Source organism: Borostomias antarcticus (genome assembly GCF_949987555.1).
Source record: "Borostomias antarcticus genome assembly, chromosome: 17".
NCBI lineage: Eukaryota > Metazoa > Chordata > Actinopteri > Stomiiformes > Stomiidae > Borostomias > Borostomias antarcticus.
The window spans coordinates 21812092-21832032 of record NC_140250.1 but is presented as its reverse complement, the minus strand read 5'-3'; the positions used below and the strand labels follow the sequence as shown (position 1 = coordinate 21832032).

Here is a 19941-nt window from a genome sequence, read left to right as displayed (position 1 = left end):
AGGATTCTAGAAGCTTCTGTCCTGTCTCCAAGCAGGGGTTTTGGTGTGGTCTATCGGTGTGTTCGCTTGGTTTGATCTGGGGGGCAGCAGGGAAGGGCCTGGCCTACTGTGCACTGCAATGGAAGAAATAAATCAAGTCACACACTTTTGCTGAACAACACTTCTTTTTCCAATCTATTTAACAAAATAGTTTTTGTCTTCATAAATAATACACGTTTCTCTTTTTTCATCTCCACCTCGGATTTTCAGAATACACATTATACGCTTGAAGATATTTACAACGTCAGACACCATGAAGGGCACCAAGGGTTGTTGAATTTTGTCCTTTTTTTAAAAATACAAATCTAGTGTTTGGTTAGATGCACCTGTGGGCTATATCAGAAGTGTTTGTTTTTAAGTATTTCCAACCAAACGCTCTCCTCTTTATTGTAAAGTATAACTTGAATTAATTTACATCAGTAGGACTGACCCGTGGTGCCCGCGAGTTATACGATTGATTGTTTAATAACAGTATCTCTCTCCGCAGTGGATGGTACTCTCAGTTGGTTTTCAGGCACACTTTATGTAACAGTATTGTTGTTTTTTTAAAAGAACAATCTTTCATAGCTTCCAGCTACAGTAAGTCGGTGTCTTGTGGAAAAAGCAATGGTACACCTCTACAAAACAGTTGAGAAGCACTGATGGGTGGGTGGGTGGGTGGGTGGGTGCTAGCGCAGACTTTCTGGGACAGACACACAAAAGACTTTTTCTTCTTTTTTCTAATTGGAAAATGAACAGGGATTGAGCTCACCAACTGATCGCTGAGAGACTCCATTTTGGGTTAAAAGTTTGCAACCAAGATTGGATCTGCCAGAGAATTTTTTTTATTTTTTTTTAATTGTATTTATCAGAGTCTACGGTCTGCCTGTCCCATATACTGTGCCCTGTTGGCCACTAACGGGCACTGCAGGTCAAGGGTTACTAAGGGCATTCAACTAGACTGCTCCTGGCCATGCAAGACGAAAGAGAGCACAGTGGATAAATCTAGCGCTTGAAGAGGTCTCAGCTGTTGGATGGATGCTGCCATGGTTGGTGGTCAGGCTCTTGAGCACAGTGTTGCTCCGCCTTTGAGTTTATCAGCTGAAACACTAGCTTCTTTTTCTTTTCCTTATCTCTCCATCTCGTGTTTTTATGAAGTACAGTAATATAAATAAAATGTGAACCTTTAATAACAAGGAAGGCTGTTATAAGTCCATGATTGATAATCAACACGTGTCAGACATGGAGTTCAGAGCTGTCTGTTTTCATACAGAATGTAAGACTGATGTACTCTGGCTTAATAGATTAGGTCTCTATCTTCATCTTTTTTATACACTCAATCATTGCACCATTAATGACAAAAATGACCTGAGCAAATATGATAAACCCTTGATTGAGCTTCTCCCTTTCAGTCCAAACCTGTGAATTATCTTGACCATTAGACTCGCCTGGTAGTTAGACCAGAATGAGATACCTGCAAGGATGGGTTTGGAGGCTTGTTGGGTACCATCCTCCCCCACCTCTTTAGTGATGGAGGTCTCACTTCTATGTTCGTTTCTGTCTCATTATCAAGGGCTTTGGAGATGCTGCTAAGCAGTTCATCCATCACGGCCCAGGAATGGGGTGTAAAAGGTTAACGGGAATGGATTCTCTTGAAGTAGAGGAAAAAAAATACATGTGATGAATCGTACTGGCTTAGTGGAATTCGCCTGTGAATTAATGAAGGGTATTTATCATCTCAGAAATGCGGAGGAGTTGGGGGGCGGGGTCACCCGAGCAGGTTGGGTGGGTGGGCTTTTGGAGTCTGTTGCCATTGCGTTTGTTTAGTTGGACCTGGGGAATCTATAAGCAATGCATTAGCCTATCCTAAGACAGAGCTATACAGGACGGGGTTGCAAAACAGAAAATCTATTATAGAATCTATAACGGAGGGGAGAGAACTGCTTTGTGCCTCAGCGAGCAGCGAGAGCCTTATTGGCTTAAGTGCTTTCTCAGGGTGCTGTGTGGATCAACATTTTTAAGCTGAAAATGAATTACCACAAGCTGAGTGAGTCCACCAAGAATGATAAGGAATGTGTGTGTGTACGTATATGCGTGTCAATGCGTGTGTGTGGGATGTCTGTGTACGTGTGTGTTTGCATGTACGAGTGCTGCTTTGAAGCACCAAGACTTGGAGTACAGTATGCAGATTTCTCTCCCTTATCTCTGGATTCTTGCCGAGCGGGCTCCTCACAGGCGAGACTGAGGAGAGAAAGGCCTGATGATTTATCACAGAATATCCCTTGATTAAGGGAAATTAAAGCAGTCTGCCTTTGGCACGCTAATTGCTTAGATAACAAGTTCAAGCTGTGAGCTCGAGAGGGTATATTTCTGTTGCTATGGCCCTGGGGGGAAACGGTAAGGTCATTTGGGCACGGATTGCCCGGTCAGTGGATTGATGCCTCAGCACTACTTTGCTTGCCTCTTGGGTGGGCTGCAGAACTTCTAAGACAAGCCTGGACTCCGGTAATAAGACCAGTTAGTTCCACTGGTATCCACAGTCTAGTGACTTACCTCCCATTAAAGAATTCAGGTGACCAGAACTAATCAGTGCTATACTGATAAAAACCTTTTTATATTGTGTATGAGTAAAATCCTAGTGGATCCTAATGACTCCACCGTAAGTAGTGAATTCTTGTCGCTGACCGGTTTTTCGAGTGGTGAGGGCGAACCTCTGTGAGTGATGGGTGAGTGTTGTAAGCAGCTCAGAGTGAAGCAAGCCCAGCGTTGTGAACACAGCTTTGTCATGCTACCTGTCAATGTCAGCCTCTGCCTTGTGTTTAGCCAACAGTGCCTTAGATAGTTGTGTGCTTAGTGGTTCTCCTGCCCTGCTGTTCGTTTGCTCTCATTAAATGTGTGTGTGTGTGTGTGTGTGTGTGTGTGTGTGTGTGTTTGAGTGATAGGCAGCTACAGCAAGCAAAAATTACTTACAGAAAACAACAGAGCTTTGCAACAGTGCCCATGTGCAGGAATAATGAGTTTGTCTAAATGATTATATATATATATATATATATATAGATATATATATATATATACATAAACTTTGTGTGAGAGCAGCATAAGCATAATTAGAAAATATATAGGACTGTTAAAACAGGAGAAAAAACTGTCTCCAGGAACATTGCTCCTCCTGCTGGGGCGGTTAAAGTGTTTGTTCTGAACAAGAGCGTCTTGACGAGCTATGCAGTTTCAGGTTTGTGCTCCTGTCCTGTCAATCATCCAAAGATGGGCGGGGCCAGGTTTAGCTGTGGCAAGGCCCCGCCCACACATCAATGTCCCCCCGTGCGTCACCGTCCTCCCCGGCGGGGGTTTCTATGACAACGTCTGGCCGTTGAGGCACTCGCGCCTCAAGCACTGCGCAGGCTTCCACCAGTCCCCATTGAAGCATCGACAGATGGTGCAGTCGTCCACCTTCACTTCAATGCCTGCTGGGATGATCGTCGTTCCGGCAAAGCAATTTGGACCTGTCGCAAGGGAGAGGAGGGAGAGGAGGGAGAGGAAGGGAGGGATGGAGAAAGAAAAGAGACAGAGAGAAGGAGAACTGTGAGTGGAGATCCCGAGAGGATCGGACCGGTAGAGAGGGGGGTGGTTAGAGCTGAGAGCCGGGACCCCTGGGGAGAAGGGAGTCAGAACAGACGCAGAGATCTTTTCATGGCCATGCACCAATGGGCTTGTTTTCGCAACACTAAAGCACTTTTGTTAGCCTTGCACTCCCTCGACATGAAACGCTTTGCATCCTAATGGGCTGCAAGCAGTAGCAGGGAAGGCTGGCGCGGCACAGGCCCTGGCAGCTGCGGGCTTGGCAGCGCACAGAGGTTGGAGCACAGAGAGAAAGCTGCTTTCAGAGGCAGCAGAGAGGATGGTGTTAATCACTCCAGTGGGCAAAAAAAAAAAAGCCTCAGCCTCCTCAGAAATAGAGCTTTCAGCACACAGCTTCCTGCCTGTCATACCGTTCAAACAATACAGAATTATAATCAGGAATCACGGTGTTCATTATTAGATCGATCTTTTTTTTCATTATGTGTCAGATCTCACTGTGTCACTAAACTGCTCGTACAACGGTTAGTTCTGGTTCTTGATTCTGATTGGTTGGAAGCGTGTTAAAATACTTTGTAACACACACCTGGGACCGCATTTCATTCAATTTTTTCAGTATTATTACGCCTCCCATTTGATCCAATCATGGATGTATTAATAGGATCCAATGCATTGTAGGCCTATCATTGTGTTTTTTCAAAACAACTTAACATTCCATCCAATGCATCTGTTGCTTGGCAACCCTTTTGTTAGGGGAACTATTTTGCTCGGCGGAATTGAGGGAATGATGCTTAGTTTTGAATAAATGTTAATATTTTACATTGCTGTGTGTTTATTTTACACTAATAGCTGTAGTAACCGTTGTATAAAAGCAATAAACCACTCGAGGCCGTGTGTTATAGTGATTTTATAACAGCTAGGGAGGTTTTAGGTACTTCGCGTCATGCCTAACAACGCCCCCTAGCTATAAAATGTGTTATAAAATCACTATCAGTGTTGCCAGTTTGGGCGGGTTCACGCCCAATTGGGCTTCTTTTGATCACATTTGGCCGGAATAAATAGCATTGGGCGGTTGGGCTGGAAAAAATAGCATTGGGCGGGCGTTGAAAAAAAAAAATTGCCTATATATATTTTAAAACTGGCGGGACAGACGTTTCAATTTTATCCAATGATGTTAATTGGGTGGGAGATGTGCACCTGTCCAATAGGGGTGAGGGAGCTCTCCCTGTTCAATGCATTTGATTCACACGGTCAAGGAGAAGGCACGAGGTCAAGGTCGGAGTCAAATCTAGCTAGCTACCCCCGAAGAAACCTAAAGATGCCAACGTGGGGATGTGGGATCAGCAGGTTTCTGTCATGATCACCGCATCGATGCCTTTTGGCTGGAGGTGGAGGCCTTTAGATGCCGGAGGAAATCTGTGCTTTCAGGATGTGGCACTTGGCGCAATCAGATTGCTCACTCTGCCCATATCAGATGCTCATGTGGAGAGAGCATTTTCCCAAGTGACGCTAAAGATGATGCCATGACGTCTGCAACGTTCCACCCTCCCCGACAGTTGTTGGGGAGCTTTGACTCAACCATCTATTAATATTTGCTAATTGGCAAGTTCACCACATGTACATAATTTTACATTGACAAGTTACGTTAGAAGTTGGAATGGACTCCTGGCCTGTTCGGCTTGAAGGTAAGATATTTTTTATTTAATACTATACAGCAGGTGTTTCTGGATGTCGCATCATTGAGTGATTCATTACTTGTGTCTCTGCCTGCTCGCCTGCCTGAGTGTCACACTCCTGACTCGGTTATTGTAGGCGAGCAGGCAGGCTATTCATGGGTGGTTATACAGGTGGTTATATAGGCCTACCATTGGAAGTTGTGTAGCCTAGTCCACTTGTCACGTTCTCTAGCGGTTTCTTGTCACCACTAAATTTAGCTTGTTATCTAGCTTGTCATCTTGTTATCTTGAGTTGCTCTCTTGTCTATGACCGCAACACCGCCGTTCCTAAATTCATGATATAGCCATGCTTCTCATGTGTTATTATAATTTGTTGCCTGCATTATATCATTTTGACTATTTGAAAGCCTCATTGGTGTGACAGTGACTTTGGATTGGTCACTTAACATTCCGACCCTGCTGGATTCAGGAGGATTTACAAATCGGTCCAGCCCTCAACTCTGGGGGGGAAAAACTCGTCGACCTTGAATTTATTTAATCCAGATCCTGATAATATAATGACACAGTGACATCATCACATGCAACTGAAGCGAATAAAGTAAAGCAACACTAAACCCATCTACAGGGTAGTCGTCCTACTATAGCGGCACACGCCAGCAGAATTCAAACCTGCAATGGCTGAAAGTGGGCGTATCTGAAAGTGTGATATCCATGGCAGAGCATTGGCTGGAGGCCTAAGCAGTGTCTAATGATCTGTGGCTCAGTCACTTATTCCTTTTCCTCTGGGGGGGTGACTCAGTCTGGAATTATCATGATCAGAGAGAGAGAGAGAGAGACATGCATCCGGCTTCACTAGCGATCACGACCTCGGCAAGCCTCTGTCATGTCAGCGCTCCGGCTCTCTGTCCTGTTCCTCGCTCCCTCTGCCCACCTAATTCCGACAGTGCAGCTGATACATGACGGAGCCGACATACTTAATGCCCACCTCGCCTGCCTTCATACAGTCCCGGGAGGATGATTCCCCTGTCCTGCGCCGCCGCGATAAAAACAATCCCCTTCGATCCGCACCCGGAGGGGGACATTGCGAGGAGCCGCCAGGGGCATAACTCCCATTGATCCCCCTCAGGACAGCTGACACGGGGTAACTGACGAGCGGCGGTTGACGAGGAAAGTGGGCAAGCAGGAGGTGGGTCCGAGCGCGATTGTTTATTGCCGGATAAATCAAGGACACAGTTTCCAGCGACCTGGCGCTTGGAAGATGCGTGGGACGCTGGCCGGGGGGCCGTTGCTCCGTTCGCTGCCAAAGCAAGAGAGAGGCAGGTCTCATTTTGTGACCCCCCCATCCTCCATAAAGCTGTAAACACGCCAGCTACTGTATGTGCCAGTTTTATCTTGTATGAAATGCCTATATATGAAGAGATTGTAATTAGATTTGAATAGGTTAGCTGATTTCACTGTACTGTGTGTGTGTGTGTGTGTGTGTGTGTGTGTTGCATGTATTGCATGTATATTGGACCATCCCTCCACAACCCATTATCAGTGCTGCTTGTCCATCAATCGCTGTCATCTATGATGTGTTACCTGACTGGCTGTCTCTACGGTATTACACGACAGCCCATCAGGCCATCACACAGAAATAAGAAGTGATGGCCCAATGGAAAACTGAGACAAAGGTCTCCCGTGTGTGTATGCATTTACAGAGAAATATAAATGTAGAATAAATGCTAGATCTATCTTGGACTTTCTTCCTGTACGATACACCTAAGCTCCCAGAGGTATCCCCGAGTCGTGGGAATCCAGGAGAAAAGCCTGATGTCTCTGTCTAGCTACATGTCAAGATTACTTTAGCCAACATGTGCCTGCTGAGGCATGTAAGAGGTCGGTTTTCCATTCCGTGTGTATGTGTGTGTGTGTGTGTGTGTGTGTTTGTGTGTCCAATCGGAGGGTCCTAGCACTCACATTATCTCAGGAGCAGGTGAAGTGAAAAATCACTTCCATCTCCTGAAGATATGAGTAAATGATCTCCAGGAATGAGCATCAAACACTCCTCAACCCAACCCTCCTCAAGGTTTCATCTGCCACGGTTGGTGGCGGGGGGCTCCCTACGGGGCTGGAGATGGTAGGCGCTCCCCTGACATGCCTCTGCTGTGAAGGGTGTCACCAGATCCTGTCTACATGAATTAGCTCGTCCTCCAGTTGGAGGCTGGCTTGTGTGTGTGTGGGGGGGGGGGGGAGGCACACTTGTTGTTGTGCACTGAGAATGGAGGCTACTAGAATCTTCCTTGAACACCTTAGAAGTCTCTAGAACCCTGCCACTGCTCTGAGGATGAAGGTCACACTGCGCTTCAAGGGGAAAAACACATTTGGGAAGTGATAAGAATTTAACTCATCCATGGGGAATCTATCTCTATATTAATCTGTCTATCTACAGTTGGTACTTTCCGCCGGCAAGCTTATCCTGTGCAAATCATATTACAGCTCCCTTTTCTCTTGGCGAGGCAATACACAGACCTTCCATGTCTCCCCTCTGGGAAATAACTTTAGCATATTTGTCAGTTTTAATGATCATTATGCACAATCATAATGCACAGGTACAACATATGAATATAAAATATATGAATATTTTTTGTGCTATGCAATCATTATTATCTATTTAATACCGTAACTACTAGCCCCCTGGTATGTGATTGATGGCTGTCCAGACGAACCAGGTCGTCCAGGGGTGGTGCTCCAAATCTCAGGATTGGGCTGGCTAAGGGATATCTCCCGCCCAAACTCTCTTCACTGGCCAATGAGCCATTGGAATCCTTTAATTCTAATTTGGGGATTGGTTGTGGCTGACAAGGTCATCGGGGCATCTGGAGATAAAGAACCCTCTGGGGGCGCATTATTCCCTCCAATCACGGCCTTAATCAATAAGCCACTGTTCACTCTGCTTAGTGTCGTCCATAATTAAAGGCAATTTCCCTCATTAGGGGCAAAGAATCCCCGGGGTAATGATTTTGATTCATAAAACATAATACTCAAACGTTAAAAAGAGCAGATCATGAACACAAGACTTTGCCACTTGTTTGGTGTTTAATGAAGTTGTAAGCGTTCTACACAGAGGTGTGCGTGTAGAATCCCGAACAGCAGGGAGCGCTTACCGTTTTTACAGATGGGACAGCACTGTTCTGGCTCGTACACCGGGTTGACACACTCGGGCACGGCGCAGTCTGACACCACGCAGTGCACCTCGTTATTTGGTTCGCAGCGACACCATTCACAAGGCGAAGGCTGGAGAGACGGAGAGACAGATGAGTTACTGTAGATGACTGTGACTCCATTCTTACAGGAACTCAACCATTAGGTGTGGGACAGCTGTGTTATGCACAGTTGAGTGTTAACCACTGGACTCCTTTGCTAATTCAAAGTGCATCATGCATTTACAAAATTGCCCTTATCCGTATATTATTGGTAATATTACCTGGTGTGAAATGTTCTCTGTTCACAAACAACCTTTAGTCTTTTAAGAGTAATTCATGTCCACTTCAGCCAAGAGACTGTGTGTCGTCTAAGCTACCATTAGAAAATCTCATGGTCTTGAGCTGTAATGTGTTTATAAGTGCTGTAAGATGCACTGTTTACTGCACTCAGCTAACAGGTCAACAGCTCAGCACAGAAAATATGACAATCACACAGAGTTCACCTTTAAAACACTGACTGATAATAGAAGACTACTGTACTGCATCCTTCGGCCATCTTTCCAAAGAAAACCTCTGCCCAGCCTTGGTGGCAGAGAGCAAAGAGTGCTTTATTAAATTGTAATTTAGTGCCTACTAGTGCAAAGTGCCCATTCAAAATGCACTTGCCATGACATAGTTGCTTCCCCTCTTCCACTATAGTATGATGTACATGTGCTTGAAATCTTGACAGCAGAGGCCCCCTGTTGCATTGAAATTGAAGTAATCAGGCAGCTAGTTAACTCATTTGAACGCCACTGTCCACAACACACAGCTACAGAGAGTTGAACATGTGCCCGGCTGTGCCGTCGGAAACCCATTACTAATGGCACAGAAAACATCTAACTATAAAGGCAGCCACATCTGCTGTCTGGATCTAATCAGGAAGAAGGAATGACAAGCTTCACAGAGTAAACTATATAGCACAATAAGACACCCCTCAACTATTTACTGAACTGAAAAACTCCCCCATGGAACATGTCAGCTGTACTACTGGTATTTAGCACCATAAGGCAGTCGTACACTATTTACTGAAATATAAAAAAGTCCCCCATGGAAAATGTTAGCTGTTTTCAGTGTTGGACCCAAGTCTGCTGTCTGTGAGTCTGCCTGTATCAGCTTGAGAACCGATCGTGCCCGTTCACTACTCTGTTGTCATTCCAATCCATTCCATAGCATGATGTAACCACATACGGGGAATGAGATATGTTTCTCTCGGACCACAGTTAAACGTTCTCAGCTTCACGCGACACGTGCACGTCCTCGGGCCCTGAGCAGTACACCTGGCGGATAATATAATAATAATAATAATCGGGATACAGGAAGACAGATACACAAACACCGCCATTTCTTTCTGTAGAGAGAGATGTTTGCTCATTTCTGGTTAATTGGAATGGCTTGTCCAGAACCACTGGAAAATGCATTCATCTTTGAGCCGTGTCCATATTTGTCACGGTGTGTATGGAAGAGGAGTAATGTTTAGGTTACCATGGAACATAAGGGTATGGCCTGATATTGTCATATTAGTCACTATTATGTCCTATTACTCTATTGGTAAAGATGTAGTAAAGAAACTGTGAGAATACACCTGAAGATCTGAGAAAATGGAATGAACGTACTAGTTCTGCCCAATGTCCTCCACAGACCACAAGGTCCAAGTCCTCCACAGACCACAAGGTCCAAGTCCTCCACAGACACAAGGTCCAATGTCCTCCACAGACCACAAGGTCCAAGTCCTCCACAGACCACAAAGTCCAAGTCCTCCACAGACACAAGGTCCAATGTCCTCCACAGACCACAAGGTCCAAGTCCTCCACAGACCACAAGGTCCAATGTCCTCCACAGACCACAAGGTCCAAGTCCTCCACAGACCACAAGGTCCAATGTCCTCCACAGACCACAAGGTCCAAGTCCTCCACAGACCACAAGGTCCAAGTCCGCCACAGACCACAAGGTCCAAGTCCTCCACAGACCACAAGGTCCAAGTCCTCCACAGACCACAAGGTCCAACTTCTGATGGGATTCCTTCCCATCAGGTCCATTGTTTCAGCGAACCCATTCAGCCATGTAGAAGAATGCACTCAGGCTGCAGATGGAGGCTGTTGCCTTTGTTCCATTGTCATGTTCTATGTCAGTTACAGTCCAGCTGACAATGGCAAAGGCCTTTACTTGACTCACGAAGCCTGAGCAGATTATGATGCATAATTATCTGTGCAAAGAACAAAATTAACATCCAATGACCAGACTCATAACTAATACTGTCGGTAGACCAGACTCCTATTAGCGGTGTTTAAAATCTCTACAGTCTGGTGCCCTTTCCTCCGCCTGTGTGCCCAAAGTGTGCCAATTAAACAGTGTGATGTTGACTCATGCATATGGAGCAGGGCCTCAGTTGCCCAGGCAGCCGGAGTCTAAGGGGGTGGGGGTGAGGTTCGGTGCACTGTAGCGTGAGGGGTGAGGGGCAAGCCACTCAGTGGTGGGGCGTTTAAAGGAGTAACATGATAGTCGAATGTGACACATGCCATTTTTATTGCCAGTGGGGATGTGTTTTATCCCACCCGTAACAGCAATTTCCCCAAACGTGGAAGTCAGGGCTTAATCCGATAAACTGACCACATTGAGAATCTACATCCTTACTTTCTCGCCTGAAAGGACATCAGAACTTAATGAAGTGCCATATTAACAATCCTACAGACACATTTGAATCAACTGATAATGGTGGCGGGTGACAGGAAGTGAAGCCGAGTGAAACGCCCACAAGCGAGGGCGGCGGTATAGCTCAGTTGGTAGAGCGGGTCGTTCAGTGATCGTAGGGTCGGTGGTTCGAATCCCGGCTCCTCCTGACTACCTGTCGAAGTGTCCTTGGGCAAGACACTGAACCCCAAATTGCTCCCAATGAGCAGGCAAGCGCCTTGCATGGCAGCTGCCGCCATTGGTGTGTGAATGGCGCTCCAGGCCAGTGTAACAACTGGATGGGGAGCGCGTTTCAAATGCAGTACCTAAGCAAGTCAATCGCAGGGGGCATGCAAAAGACAGGCGCTGACAATTGTCTAGAGGACATGCAAAGGCACTTACATTCATTGTAGCATTGAATTGAGTACATGGGGTTTCTCATAATCACAATTCCGTCAAAATACTGTAGATCAACATGCTGAAAGCCCCATCATGCATTGTCACTCACCTACTATACGCTCCCGGGCAATCTCATCAGAATCTAATATAGAGCCAGGGCACTTTGCGCTTTAGGAAGGGCGACTCGCGTGGCTGGTCTTGGAAAACAGGTTAATGCTGTTCTGTGTTGGCAAATATGGAATCTAGGCCCTCAAACAGCAAAGGTGGAATTTTGACGAAAATCTGCTGTTGACCTGCTGCTGAGGCAGAGCTTAGCAACAACTTGAAAATTGCCACTAATTGCACCAAACTGAGTGGGAACAAACACGCACATAGCCTAACTCTGTGTTGAGGTATAAAATGGGCCACTTTGCAAATTGCTCTTGCTTGTGCGTCATTGACAATCCACTGTGCAACCTAGGCACAAACGATTGATATTTTACCCACAGGAGTATACTGTCAATGCTGTCAAGTCTAGACAAAATAATTGATATTCAATCAGTCTAATGTGATCATAGATAAGAACATCATTGGCTTGATGGGCTAGTAGATAAGCATGATAATTATTCATTTTCCAGTAGACTTGAAAATTGGCCTGCTTGTATTGTCTGCTGGAAGGACTTGACACGGGTGCATTTATGTTTTTCCTGTTGGTAGCCTGTAGAACCCTTTGATTAGTTGGATAGTATATGTTTAAATAGTAAACATTTGAATGTGCCAGCTTTCAGATGACTCGACGATGTGCCTATATCATGTTTTTCACTCTACAAGCATGCCTATTTCCATGGCTCAAAAGTGAATAATCTGTAATTTTCTTTGACTTTATCTACTCGACTATGGAATACTGGGTAAACATTTAGCTGTCCTACATTGTAAATGCCCTCAGTGCTATATGCCTTGAAAATGTAAATGGATGCAGTGAATCTTGCTGACTCAGTTGTAGATCTATAACTGATCTCCTGCCAAGTCTAAGGAGAAGGTGATGACTCCAAAACATGCCACCAGTTAAAACACTGACAAGCTTTAACTGAAACCTATTTATAGCATCGCTATACTAGACTATCTTTCATGGTGGAAATAAGGACTGTGGAGGTTTCAGCGCTACTCCTACGGGTGCAAATTAGTGATGTATGACTGAATATGATGAGCTACTGTTTGATTTCTTTGCAAGAGTCAGTGTTTTCATCGTGTTTGTTCAAAGATGAGTAGATGACACATATTCTGTCATTGTGACTGTAAGACTGAGATCAACCTGGATAAGTATTTACAATACCCAGTGTACTAATACACACTTGTAACAGTAGTTGCATTGTTACAACATAATATATAAACTGAAATTATGAAGGATAGTTTGCATCCATGGGACATACTTCATGCATCTTCTATAATACATTGTCGGGCACCCATCAATGTATTCACCAGAGCTAGTGGCGCTTTCAGCACAACCATTTTATGCAAAGTCTACAGACCAGAGTGGATCTACATTGTGCCGTTTGTGCTGACTCACAAAAGGGAAATCGAACACGGACACCAAATGTAGTCGTGCTGCCGGCCTTGTGCGTTTGAGAGGCAAATCCCGCGGTGGGTGGGCGGCCGACCCGGGTGGGGCTTGATGTGAGAGGGGACTACTGACAGTCACCCCCGCTCCACCCTGGAACCACTGGCATGCCAGGGGGATGACTGAGAAGAGTCAACATGCGCTTTCTCACTACAGTACTTTTCACCCCGAACTACAAACCTTTGGGGGTAACTTGCCGTGTTCACACCAAAGGGGCTGGGGTCTACGGATGGGTTCATGGGGGACTTTATACCCCCCAAAATGCCCCCGCTTGCGAGGTGTTACTCTTGCCGGGGGACTGTACTTTGTGGGTGGGGCGGCGCCGCTGAACATTTCTCATTGGCTGAGAAGGAGGCCTATTGGCAAAGTATAAAGCCTCCGTGTTTAGCGATCACGTTGATTTTCAAAATTGATTTTCTAAAACGGAATGAATCCCAGACATAAACACGAAACTGCTTTCCTAGTTCAATATTGTTGTAGCCTAACTAAGACATCTGATGGAAAAAATAATTGTCCCCATAGATAGATTGCGGTTTATATGTCCGTGATCAAAAAAACTTCTGTGTTTGCTTAAAGAATCTTGGGGATTTCTTTAACTCAACCAGGGGTGTAGTGGTAACTAAAGAAGTGGGTATACTCTGATTAAAGAAGTGGACACTATAGCAGAAACTTTACTTAACTTTAAAGTTGATATAGTGTAGGCTACTCTGGATTCATGGATAAAGAAGTAGACACCCCGTATACTGTACCTCCGTATACCCTTGACTACACCACTGAACTAAACTGAATAAACACCATACGCGTCAACATGAAACTGCTTTCCTAGTTCAATCTTGTAACTAAGACATCTGCTGGAAAAAAACATATTTTTTCCCATTAAGAGAAATGCGAGAATGAGTTGTTTTCTGCCCCACGCAGCTGCCTCAATATAGAGATCACTTGTACCGTTTCTACCCCGCCGTCTGGACGCAAGTAAGGGTCATTCTAGGGGATTTTCTCCTGGGGGAAAAGTACAGGGGTCTTTCTGGTCTGAAAGCGCTTAAAACAATCAACCCGGTGTCAGAAAAGACATGCATGGTTCTAAGGTGATGGATAACAACCAAATGCATGCCCTTGATGCCTACATCAAAACAACAACTTAGCAGTGTCAGGGAAAGCAGAGAGCAGAGAGGTGAGCTGTGGGGCTGAGGGGTAGGGGAGATGCTTAGACACACAAGGCAACCTCTTCGCCTGTTGTTTACCTCATTATTGTGAGGGCCTGTCCATGTTTTCTTTGGCCTACTCGTTTGCTCGTAATCATTTTTTGTCGTTGAAAAATTACAAGCGTTGTTTGTTTGTTTGTTTGTTTTACCTCAGGGACAGTGGATGGGAAAATCAATTTGTGTAACTCATTAAATCTCGCTGCTTTTTACAGCAGCTTTCTCTCATAGGTGTGACACTGGTGAAGAGCACAGACACTAATTACTGTAGGATGTGAAGAAAGGAAATGGTTGTGAGTGTTTTTGTGTGTGTGTGTGTGTGTGTGTGTGTGTGTGTGTGTGTGTGTGTGTGTGTGTGTGTGTGTGTGTGTGTGTGTGTGTGTGAAAGAGGGAGAGAGGGAGAACCTTCGCCTATTCTATCTCGTTCCAAAAAGTACTGGTACAGTACATGTGTATGTTTTGCTGTGATATTTTAGCTCATTATATATATATATATATATATCAAAATGTTTTCTGAAACTGGCATGATTTGTTGTCCTGTAACATTCAGCTGCTCATATGTAAATACAAGCAAACCAAACAAATCTAAAAAATCAATGAGCCAACAATGTCTGCAGGCGCAGATCCATCTAAAAGGCTTTGGACAGAGATTGCCATGGTGTGTCTGTGATCTTGAAATTGACATCCTGCAATGGATGTCCTCATCTCTCCCAGTCATGGAGCCACCACCCCCGCCCCCCCCCCCCCCCACACCTGCAGCCCCTCCCTGGGGATCTCAGGAGCGCAGACCGGATCGATCTGAGTTCACATCCCAGCCCTAGCCTGTCCGCCTGGGATCTGAACTCACCCTATATCTCTTGGTTCTTGATTGGAGCTGCGCTGAGGCCGGGCGCGCGCCGGCGGCCCTGTCTGGCAGACTGGTCCCTTCCTGGGCGGGCGGGGAACCCTGTAGGTGAAACACCTACTGGGGGTGAGTGGCATAGCTCTCTTATATAGGGCAGGAATAGTATACAACACAGCAGCACAGACCCACTACTAGTAGTACACACTCACTAGCCCCATCGCTCCCTATCAGACTATTCTAATCTAAGAAACTACAATCCTCTACGCAAAAACCTGAATGGGCAAATGGCCAAAAAAAGATTTCATGGATGGGCATTACTACAACAATGACATGACTACCTATGGGATTTAGCTTCCGGAGGCTTCCGGCAATAAATGACTGATCGCATTGATCATTGATCATGACTTACATCGGCCGTGATGCCAGACTTAGCAAAATAAGTGTCAAGATGGCCGCTTCCGCCTCACAGGTCGTGGAGATGCTTATCTCTGCAGGACGCCCCCCCCCCAACCTCCACCCATTGCTTTGAGTAAAAGCAGACCGCGGCGTGAAGCTTCAGAACGACAGGTCAAGGAAATGCCAACTCGGCCCACACCCAAAGGTTAGCCTGTCGGCATCTCTTAATTGGGACGCATTTCAGAAGTAGCAATGCCCTTTGATTTCCTTCAACGCCACTGGTGGCCACTCTTAGTTCGCAGGTCAAACATATGCCAAACACACGTGTCGAACACCACACTGGAGAGGATAACGCAATATTGACTGCCAACCTCCATCGGATGGTTTCTGGAACAGTCGGCAAATCTACTCCTAGGAGTTGTGATACCTACGTCTCTTATTTATCCAACTAACTGAGGGTGGCCATTTTCCTCTCCCTCTGGCTACACCTTGCAATTTCTCGGGTTGGGAAATCGATAGGAACAAATGAATGGGTTTTCAAGTGGCATGAAATGTCCTTCCCTGCCCGGACCGCCACTCAAGGTTAGTGGGGATGTGAGGGTGAGATGCACTATTGATGGACTTGATCTCACATCAAACCGCCAGGCTTACTGGCGCTCACCGGCCCCGCCTTTCAGGAGAGTGCGGCCGTGCATCCCAATGTGGGGGTTAAAAGCCCAGACATCGTTCCAACGCACAGTCTCCGATTGCATTGAATTAACTACAGTACATTGGGTTTACAGGGTTGATCTCACAGACGCTAGCGACAAGGCTATTTCCCTTCGGTGCTAATGAGCTAATACAGGACTTGTCAGAGATCCAAAAGCCTTGGAAACAATACTTCTCCAGAATGAGCGGCACATGTGTCCTATCATGTGATTACAGTAACATGCAGGCAGAATTGATTGGTTGTCATTGTGTAAGCAAAAGCTGGAGAACATGAAATAAAGGACCTGGCCTTAATTTCTCACACAAAACAAAAATGAAGCATTGACAGCCATCATAAATAGTAACATAATGCTGTTCCACTTCAACTTGCAGTATGTGTACCTGACAGATGCCAAATAAAACACCTTTATCTTCCACGCACACCTCTGCAGGGCATAGAAAGAGTCATATCAAAGTGAAATGATGACAACTAAAGCAAAACAAACAAGCAGCCAACTGTCTTTCAATACCATCCTCTCACAGAGCTTCTTTGCTGTATCGTAGGGGTATTAACGGTAAACAGACAAAAGCATAACTTTGCATGAGCTCAGCCATTTAAGCTTCCATGTATTGAAGAAGCAATACAGTACATGGCAACCATGTATCGCGACAGTTATAGATTTTTCCGACCTCAGATATTGGGGGTCATCGTGATGCTCAAGTCTTTAAAGTTGATTCAATGGTTGCCATATTGATTTACAGGTACCACAGTTCATCTAATATCATATACATCATATAAATATGTGATCAGGGTGCAAACAGTTCAGGATGTTATCACTCTATCGTACAACTTGTTCAATCCACAACATTTGAAACAGTGAACATAACTTGTGGTGTGCATTCCCAGAGCTGATCTGGTCCTTCAAACTGGCATGCTTTGACTAGGATGGTCTGGTCTATTTGTTTTCCCCTGGTTCCATGATGGATTGCCTTGCCACTGAATCAATATGAGGGAAATAATTCAAAGGAAACGTGAGGATCTACGCTGATACATGGATTGTTTTGTCAGATGAGATTACTTGCAGATGATATTGCAGCTTTATGTTCGAGGTGTGGAACAGCCCTTGTTGGTGTATTGTCTATTGATGCCCCCCCCCCCTCCCTACTACTACTTCTAAAGAGATCCTCCTATGTTGACAAAACAGAAGTGCCAAGTGACATGTTAACATCAAGCCTATGAGGGCTTCTTTATGCACCTGGAAACATGAATGACTGCCACAATCAATCATACCAATAGATGAGCCAAGTTAGGGAAGGACTGTTGTCTGGCATGAGCGAGCATGCGACAACACGACTGAAAAAGACTAACATATCCCTGACAACCCAGTGTGACCGTGGAGGTGCTGTCGTTTGATTTAATGATGTGTTGTTTACCCTTTTCAGTTGGTCTCGGATGAGGCAATTAGGCCCTTAGCAGGATAGAAGAAACTTTCAGACAACTTTCAACTGTCGGCCATAGACATTGATCTTAGCAGCGGTGCATATTGCTTGGTTGCTCTTGACGTCGGTGAAATTCACCAGTAGAACGCGCGATTGTCCAATCAAAATCGAGTATTTCAGAGAGCCGTGTAATAGGCCTATACACACATTCTATGGTGAAATCATCACTATGAATAGACCACATCGAGAAATCAGAGTCAGTTATTTGTAGGCCTAATGATTGCAACCAATCGGATCATGCTAGGGGCGTGGCTAGAAAATGTGGGCCCTATGAAAAAATATAATATCACATGCTATAGGCTATGGCTTCCTTACCTTGAACTCCTCCAAGATTTTGTACGTTTTCCCACGGTATTCACAAAAGTTTTTAACCTCTTTGCATTCGGGGCAACATCCATTGTGCTCCACCTTTGTGCACTTTGGGTGTATTTTGGGGCACTCCGGCTGGTCGCACACAGGCCCGTCCTCCGTGCAAACACACGGGCAGTTCGAGTGCCCCGGGAAGAAGCGCTCCCCGAGTTTATAAACGTAGCCGCTGTCATCCACGCAGCCTTTGCCCCGGTAGTCGTCAAAAATAATGTTGTCGTTGACGGTCCGCTCGGCCTCGTCCGCTGGGTAATCCTCGGGACTGACATAGGCTGGTGACACGGTGGCAGCATTCAGAGCAAGGAGGATGACACAGGTCGCTGGGAAGAAAGGGCCCATCCTTCGCCGCGGTATTCCTATTGCAGTGGAGAATAGGTGTCTTAAGTTGACTTTACTTTCCTCTTTCCCATTTTGAGCTGCATGGAGGGAGACAAGTCTCTGTTGGGCACTTGTGGAATAATGTATTCTGTATTCATAATATAATATGCAAATGACAGGGTTGTTTATCAGACCGGCCATATAGTCTACCCTTGGTCAAGGACATCAATTGGGCCTATGACATCAGTAAGGCCTAAATAGTGTTGGATCACGCGTGCGTTTGTGGATGGTACCATTTACCATGCTGTTCGAGAGAGAGACCAAAATAAAGAGAGAGAGAGAGACAGGGAGAGAGAGAGAGAGAGAGAGAGAATTATATGGAAGAGAGAGCAGCGATGGTAAGGTCTACTCTGTGATCATAGGCTATCTCCAACTCTGAATTTAATTAGAAAATCAATTTTCATCATTTTGAACCGATAGGTCCTAAACAGATCGTAAATGGTCATCCTGAGTGTGAAGCCTATATCATTCGATTCAAACACTGACCAACAGGTAGGCTATATTACGTTGCGTCGCATTGCATGTTAAATCTGGGACAGTTCTGCTCAATTTAGCATTTATTAAAATAAAAAAAATAAAAAACAAACAAATGTGGCTATCTTTTCCGAGCCATTCCTAACTGCGCAATGGGCTTTAATCCAAATGTATCTGCAGTTGCAATATGACAAACGAAGCATCACTGATCACATAAGCGGAATCCAATTGCTGCCTCTCGACTAAGCTCTTCGGCAAACCTATCGAGAGAGGGGCTCTCTGCATTGATACTTGATACAGCATCTGCGATGCTCTTTAATACTCATGCACATCATTCGTTCTTCCAATAAGTTGGATAATGTTAGCATGTCAAGTAGTCTAAAACAAACACTGAAGATGGAAACATGGTTGAGGTTTTCAAGACGGGTTGATGTCATTACGAACTCACCGCGCTGAACTGTCTGGTGCTAGTTAGTTGCGGTCGGGATCAACAGAACCCAACATTCGTTGGAGCAGGAGAAACACAGTATGCAACTTCCAGTTAAACCTCCGGGTGAAATCACCAGACTGCAAAATATAGGATATTCCCGGCTCAGTGGGTGATGTACTTAAAAGCAATTAAACATCAGACCTTTGTCTGTGCCGATGTCCCTTTGCAACGCAAGCGATGTGATATCCATGCGTAAGTAGGTCTGATACATGATTATCCTTACTTGGCGCCGTTTAAGAAAATAACATAATTAATGTCAATGTGCAAGAAATGGTTGGAAACGACCTATGAAAAAGCTCACTTCAGAAATTCCCGTACGTTGTTGACAGTGATCTTGGTCATCCAGAGTCATTTCAAACACTTCCAAATAATACAGGTATAGCCTATTGAAAACACCATTCGGCATTTGGTGCATATATCCAGGGCTTGCCGCGACAAGTACGAGAA

At 45.3% G+C, this 19941-nt stretch overlaps 1 protein-coding gene across 1 annotated transcript; it reads right to left on the bottom strand.

Moving 5' to 3' along the window:
• Positions 1-3369: 3369 nt before the first annotated feature.
• Positions 3370-18491, bottom strand: vwc2l (von Willebrand factor C domain containing 2 like; the record flags this gene model as incomplete). The annotated part of the gene is made up of 4 exons (XM_084451911.1): positions 3370-3521; positions 8417-8546; positions 15207-15305; positions 18102-18491. 4 exons carry the CDS (start codon positions 18489-18491, stop codon positions 3370-3372), a joined length of 771 nt encoding a protein of 256 aa, XP_084308037.1.
• Between the last annotated feature and the right edge of the window lie 1450 nt (positions 18492-19941).